Here is a 7,525-nt window from a genome sequence, read left to right as displayed (position 1 = left end):
ATGTGCATAAGCCCTAAAAATTTCTGGTGCAAGCAATTATCTTCATAAGTCATATACTTAGTGTAATGAAGTCCATCTGCGTGCAATCTAAGTTTCTCTTGGTCTATCAGTATACACCTTTTCTGAAAGGTCACAGAGGCTGCAACACCATTAAGCAAGAGGCACCACAACCAAACACCGTGAAGACCAATGAGAAATCCAAACAAGTCAGGGACAAAGTTGTTCAGAAGTACAACTCAGGGTTGGCTTATAAAATAAATCCCAATCTCTGATGATCTCCTGAGCACCATCAAATCTATTATCATCAAATGGAAATAACATGGTGCCACAACTAACCTACCAAGAGAGGGCCGCCCACCAACAGTCGCAGCCTGGGCAAGGAGGGCAATAATCAGAGAGGCAGTACAGAGACCAAAAGTAACCTTGAAGGAGCTGTAGAGTTTAAAAGCGGAGACTGGAGAATCTGTCCATATGATCACAGAAAGCCGTACACTCCATAGAGGTGGACTTTATGGAAGAGTTGGCAGAAGAAAAGACTTTACTTACACACAAAAATTGTAAGGCTCATTTTGAGTTTGCCAAAAGACGTGAGAGACTCGTCAAATGTATAGAGGAAGGTCCTAAGACCAAAACTTTTTGGCCACCAAGGTAAACGCTATGTCTGGCACCAAATCAACACAGGTCATCACCTCAAGAACACTATGCCCACAGAGAAACATGGTGATAGCAGCAACATGCTTTGGGGATGTTTTTCGAAAGTAGGAGCAGGGAAAATGGATGATGTGGAATGCAGAGATATTCTTGTGCAAAACCTATTTCAATCTCTCAGTGACTTCAGAATGAGATTAAAATTCACCTTCCAAGAAGACCATGACGCAAAGCATACTGCTAAAGCAACACTCAAGTGGTTTAAGGGGAAAAGTATAAATGTTTTGGAGTGACCCAGTCAAAGCCCACACCTTAATCCAATTGAGAATCTGTCATCAGACTTGATTAATGCCGTTCACCAGAGGAAAACACCTAACTTGAAGGAGCAATTTTACCTTGAGGAATGGGGAAAAATATCAGTAGCCAGATGGGTGAAGCTCATAGAGACGTAATTGACTTTATAGGAAGCGCTACAAAGTATTGACTTTAGGGGGTGAATAGTTATGCAAACTGAATTCAGGTATTTTGTCCTATTTATTTGCTTCACAATAAATAACCCAAATGTTCACAATTGTAGGCACATTCTTTACATGAACTGATGCAAACCCTCAAAATAACCAGTGAAATTTAAGGTTGTTAGGTAGAAAAAGAAAAAATTGTCAAAGGGGTGATTACTTTCCCAAACCACTGTATATATGAGTAAAATGTATAGGAACAACAGAGAAGTATTATGTCTTTTTTTATTTAACTTTTGTACACATTTTGAGTAGACTATGAACAGAAACCGAGGAGCTGTCATAATCAAGGATCACTTTACTTAACCTTTGGTTTGTAGTTTCATTGAGTAATAACCTATGCAGTTCATTTGTGGACATCTACCTGACATACAAGGACTTTTAAAGAGATGGGTGCCAGTATCAACCTAATTTACAAATAGTGTGTTTTTGTCTTCCCCCTATTTCAATCACAAGATAAATATTAATAATTTATAGAACCAGTCTGGTTAATCATTTGTAAATGGAGCCAGAGACTATATATATTCACAAGATTTTCACATATTCTCCAGGCTTCTGAGAGGTCCTCCCCAAAGATCTGCAGCCATGAAGTGGGTCACTCTGATTTGTGTGCTCCTCTGCACGATAGCAACTGAGTCAAAACATTTGCAAAAGAGGGATACAGGTAAGAGAGCATTGTAGTAAGTACTAACCAATATGTGATTATTATCTATGCAGACAAGCAAAACTTCACTCATCTTTTCTTTGTTCAGCACGCAGAAAATGGTATGAGCTGCACTGTTACATTGCATCCTGAAAAGACCATATGTACAATTTTACATATTTTGCAGTCAATACTATGCATTAAATTTTGTTATTATCTGAAGGGTTGATTGCAAATTTATCTTCACAGTAATGTCACTGTTGCCAGAAACGCGTCAGTTCTTAACATGTCGCCAGTAGAGTTGAGCGAAACGGGTCGAACAATTTCAAAAGTCGCAGACTTTTGGCAAAGTCGGGTTTCATGAAACGAAACCCGACCCTAGGATGAGGTCGGCCACGAGGTCGGCGACTTACGCGCCAAAGTCGCGTTTCAAAAGTTTGTTTAGCGCTTTTTTTCAGCCAATCAGGATCCACGGACACTGTGGGCAACGTGATGACATAGGCAGGGGTCGCCACCATCTTTCAGAAGGGCATGCAAGTGATTGGCTTGCTTTGGTGGGCGTCACAGGGGTTATAAAAGGGCGTGCACGCCGACCGCCATCTTACTTCTGCCGATCTTAGCATAAGGAGAGGTTGCTGATTCTGTAGGGAGAGCGTTAGGCAGGGAAGAAGCCAAAAAAACTGCTTCTGCTGCTAGCGATTTTGCCTGTGCAACACACCAGTCACTGTGTGTGCAGTGCAAGGGGAGGCTATATTGTGGTGGATCAGCGGTGTTGGTTGTTAGGCTGCCTTCTAAGGCTTCCTGACAGCTGCATTTCGGTCTTTTCCCACTGCTCTGCAAACTGCTTTTTTAAAAGCAATCCCAATTTTTTTTTTTGTCCTGCTAAGGTACTGAGCGTGCATTTATTCACACCATACAGCGGTGTACGCTCCTCACACAGTGCCGTGTAACGGCTGTTATCACAGCCACAGTGAAGCTATCTGTGTGTCACTGTGGAAGGATAAGTGGAGGACTTGTTCCGTTCTTACAGACCTACACACTAGGGAGATTCCTATTCTGCCCAATTCTACAATTCACTTTTTTCACACCTGTGCCATCGAGCCTGTGACATAGCGCTCTGATATTCAGTGAGCCTCACACAATCCAAGTGTCCAGTGTCCACAAGTGTCTGCAGAAATTCAAAATCTCCATTATCCTGTAGTCACTTTTTTCACACCTGCTGCATCGAGCCTGTGACATAGCGCTCTGATATTCATTGGGCCTCACACAATCCAAAAGTGTCCAGTGTCCACAAGTGTCTGCAGAAATTCAAAATCTCCCTTATCCTGTAGTCACTTTTTTCACACCTGTGCCATCGAGCCTGTGACATAGCGCTGTGATATTCAGTGGGCCTCACACAATCCAAGTGTCCAGTGTCCACAAGTGTCTGCAGAAATTTAAAATCTCCCTTATCCTGTAGTCACTTTTTTCACACCTGTGCCATCGAGCCTGTGACATAGCGGTCTGATATTCAGTGGGCCTCACACAATCCAAGTGTCCAGTGTCCACAAGTGTCTGCAGAAATTCAAAATCTCCCAGAAATTCAAAATCTCCCTTATCCTGTAGTCACTTTTTTCACACCTGTGCCATCGAGCCTGTGACATAGCGCTGTGATATTCAGTGGGCCTCACACAATCCAAGTGTCCGGTGTCCACAAGTGTCTGCAGAAATTTAAAATCTCCCTTATCCTGTAGTCACTTTTTTCACACCTGTGCCATCGAGCCTGTGACATAGCGCTCTGATATTCAGTGGGCCTCACACAATCCAAGTGTCCAGTGTCCACAAGTGTCTGCAGAAATTCAAAATCTCCCAGAAATTCAAAATCTCCCTTATCCTGTAGTCACTTTTTTCACACCTGTGCCATCGAGCCTGTGACATAGCGCTGTGATATTCAGTGGGCCTCACACAATCCAAGTGTCCAGTGTCCACAAGTGTCTGCAGAAATTCAAAATCTCCCAGAAATTCAAAATCTCCCTTATCCTGTAGTCACTTTTTTCACACCTGTGCCATCGAGCCTGTGACATAGCGCTGTGATATTCAGTGGGCCTCACACAATCCAAGTGTCCAGTGTCCACAAGTGTCTGCAGAAATTCAAAATCTCCCTTATCCTGTAGTCACTTTTTTCACACCTGTGCCATCGAGCCTGTGACATAGCGCTGTGATATTCAGTGGGCCTCACACAATCCAAGTGTCCAGTGTCCACAAGTGTCTGCAGAAATTCAAAATCTCCCTTATCCTGTAGTCACTTTTTTCACACCTGTGTCATCGAGCCTGTGACATAGCACTGTGATATTCAGTGGGCCTCACACAATCCAAGTGTCCAGTGTCCACAAGTGTCTGCAGAAAATCTAAATCTCCCCTGTCCTATAGACACCTTGTACCTTGTTTTACATTACTATATAGTTTGTAGGATTTTGTCTACATTTCTACCAAAAATGAGGAAGGCTGGTGGAAGAGGCCGTGGAATTGGGCGGGGGTTGGCAGCTGGTAATGATGGTGTTGGTGGTGGATCTGATGGTAGTGGCAAAAGCAAAATAGGACCGAATGCAGGAGGTGTTGAGCCTGCGTCATCGTCTGGCTCCATAAGGCTTCGAAGGCTTAGTTTTCTAGGAGTTGGCAAACCGCTTTTAACGCCAGAGCATCAGGAAAAAGTTTTGTCTTACATTGCTGACTCAGCCTCCAGCTCTATCGCCTCCTCTTCTGAAGTTGTAAAAAGTAAAAGCACTGAGTCGTCATTGGAGGCTCATGTTCATGAACCACACCTTTCCTTGTGTCCTTCACCACAACCAAGATTGAAGGATGACGCAGGCCATACTACTGATTACTCCATGGAGCTGTTTTCACATACCATGCCTGGATTATCAAGTGAAATGGTGAATTACCCAGGCCAAGATGAATCTGACATGGTGTGCACTGATGCACAGCTGCTGATAGATGATTCTGCTGGTACATTCACTCAGAGCACTACATTGTCCTCGCAGTGTACAGAGCCAGATTCTGACCCTGATGAGACTCAGGTGCCCCTTCCCGCACACTATACCACCATACACGGTGACACAGAGGAAGGTGCACATGACATTGAAGAGGAGGTGATGGATGACCCAGTTGTTGACCCAGATTGGCATCCATTGGGGGAAGAGGGTGCTGCTTCCAATAGCTCAGATGAGGAGCATCCACAGCAGACATCGACATCGCATCAGCTGTTATCTGGCAGGCCCGGAGCACTCCAAAGACAGGTTCCAAAAATCAAAAGAGTTGCTGGACAGCTTGTCCAGAGGGTCAAAACATCACAGCGTGCTAGGCCGCAAAATGTCTGCCAAAGTAGGAAGAGTGCAGTGTGGCACTTTTTTGAACAAAGTCCTCATGATCAGGCCAAGGTTATCTGTAAGAAGTGCGCAAAGACCTTTAGCCAAGGGAAAAATCTGAAAAATTTGAATACCAGTTGCATGCTTAGACATTTAACCAGCATGCACTTGCAAGCGTGGACACAACACCAAACCTCAAGTGCCACATGTGCAACTGATCACAAAGAAGGTAGTCAGCAACGCTACATTGTTTCCCCCACTGTAAGCCCACCGGTTAGCACAGCAGCAAATGTTGAGGTGTCGTTGCAAGGCCACAGCAGTCAGGGAATCCCACTGTTATATCAACGAAATACTGAATCTAGGCCATCAGAAAGAACACCAACTCCATCACCATCATCAACCCTCTCTCAGTCCGCCCTGTCCACCGCTACTTCCACCATATCTATATGATAATGCCCAGTATCAGAGAACGAGACAAGGCGGTGACCATGGTCCAAAAACGCCTTGTGCATGGATTACCACTCCATATGCTAATCTTAAAAAGGAGAAAACGGAGTAACGGATACAAAATATATGCAAAAGTATAAATTTTATTAATACTCACATCAAGTGCTGACAAGTATACAAGTTGACTAAAATAGGGGGGATAAGCCCCAATGATACAACAATCAGGACAGACAAGGACAGGGTAAATAAAATGATACCAGTGCTCGAAATCTACATGGCACAACGTTCAGTCAGCCCATGGGCATTGCACATAACAGACATGTGTCTAATGGTAAAAGATAGTCAAATATGGCATACTCAATTAAATGTGTATTGTACATAGTTGTACATGTCTAGAGCGCCAAAAAAAAAAAAAAAAAAAAAAACCATCCAGAGGGGTCAATGTGCAAGTCCAATGGACACTGAACATAAATGAATCAATGACATGTGGAAGGATTCTTACATAGTAAATAACATATGTATCAGCATATCAAAACTGCGCAATTGTGCCAGAGAGAACCCGGGAGACGACCCGCCCAGCGGTCCAAATGACCGAAGTGTGGAAACAAGTAAAGGCAGGCTGCTTACCGGGGAGCAGAGGAGGTGAAGGCCCATGCAACGACATGGGCCTTCACCTCCTCTGCTCCCCGGTAAGCAGCCTGCCTTTACTTGTTTCCACACTTCGGTCATTTGGACCGCTGGGCGGGTCGTCTCCCGGGTTCTCTCTGGCACAATTGCGCAGTTTTGATATGCTGATACATATGTTATTTACTATGTAAGAATCCTTCCACATGTCATTGATTCATTTATGTTCAGTGTCCATTGGACTTGCACATTGACCCCTCTGGATGGTTTTTTTTTTTTTTTGGCGCTCTAGACATGTACAACTATGTACAATACACATTTAATTGAGTATGCCATATTTGACTATCTTTTACCATTAGACACATGTCTGTTATGTGCAATGCCCATGGGCTGACTGAACGTTGTGCCATGTAGATTTCGAGCACTGGTATCATTTTATTTACCCTGTCCTTGTCTGTCCTGATTGTTGTATCATTGGGGCTTATCCCCCCTATTTTAGTCAACTTGTATACTTGTCAGCACTTGATGTGAGTATTAATAAAATTTATACTTTTGCATATATTTTGTATCCGTTACTCCGTTTTCTCCTTTTTAAGATTACTTCCACCATATGCAGCTCTCAAGTCCAGCTCACCCTCCCAGACACTATGAGTAGGTCAAGAAAGTACTCAGTCTCTCATCCGCGTACACTGGGTTTGAACGCCCACATTGCCAAACTAATCTCGTTTGAGATGATGCCCTATCGGTTGGTGGAAAGCGCAGCTTTCCGCGAACTCATGGCCTATGCAGTACCATGCTATGACCTACCCAGTCGCCACTTCTTCTCTCGCAAAGCCATCCCAGCCCTCCACCATCATGTGAAAGACCGCATTGTCCATGCACTCAAGCAGTCAGTGAGTGGAAAGGTGCACCTCACAACTGATGCATGGTCCAGTCGGCATGGCCAGGGCCGTTACGTGTCCATCACTGCGCACTGGGTTAATGTGGTGGATGCAGGGTCCACAGGGGACAGCGGTGGTGGGACAGTGCTGCCTAGCCCACGGTATAGGAAACAGTTGGCTGTAGGCGTTCCATCCTCCTTCTCCTCCTTCTCCTCCAGAAGCGAAAGCTCGTCCACAGAGCGCAGTCGTACGAGCACTCCATCTGCAGCTGCCACTGTTGCACACGAGGTGTCCCCCTATCGAGCAGCTAGTGGAAAGAATCAGCAGGCTGTGTTGCAGATGATGTGTTTGGGCGACAGACATACCGCCGAGGTGCTGGCCGAGTACTTGAAGCGACAAACTGAGTCATGGCTGGGCAGTGTA

The 7,525-nt window shown here is 44.6% G+C and overlaps 1 protein-coding gene across 2 annotated transcripts in view; it reads left to right on the top strand.

The window, feature by feature from the left end:
* Positions 1-1,714: 1,714 nt before the first annotated feature.
* The window catches only part of LOC141101317 (albumin-like), a 46,378-nt gene continuing 40,567 nt past the window's right edge, over positions 1,715-7,525 (top strand). For both annotated transcript variants that reach the window (XM_073590341.1, XM_073590332.1), the window contains exon 1: positions 1,715-1,827. In XM_073590341.1, coding sequence (XP_073446442.1) covers positions 1,749-1,827 — 79 coding nt within the window. In that variant the 5' untranslated portion in view covers positions 1,715-1,748. The remainder of the gene's footprint in view (positions 1,828-7,525) is intronic.

This window comes from Dendrobates tinctorius, unplaced genomic scaffold, assembly GCF_039654945.1.
Source record: "Dendrobates tinctorius isolate UK_male_01 unplaced genomic scaffold, ASM3965494v1 ptg000011l, whole genome shotgun sequence".
Taxonomy (NCBI): Eukaryota; Metazoa; Chordata; class Amphibia; order Anura; family Dendrobatidae; genus Dendrobates; species Dendrobates tinctorius.
This window is presented reverse-complemented; position numbering and strand designations above follow the sequence as displayed.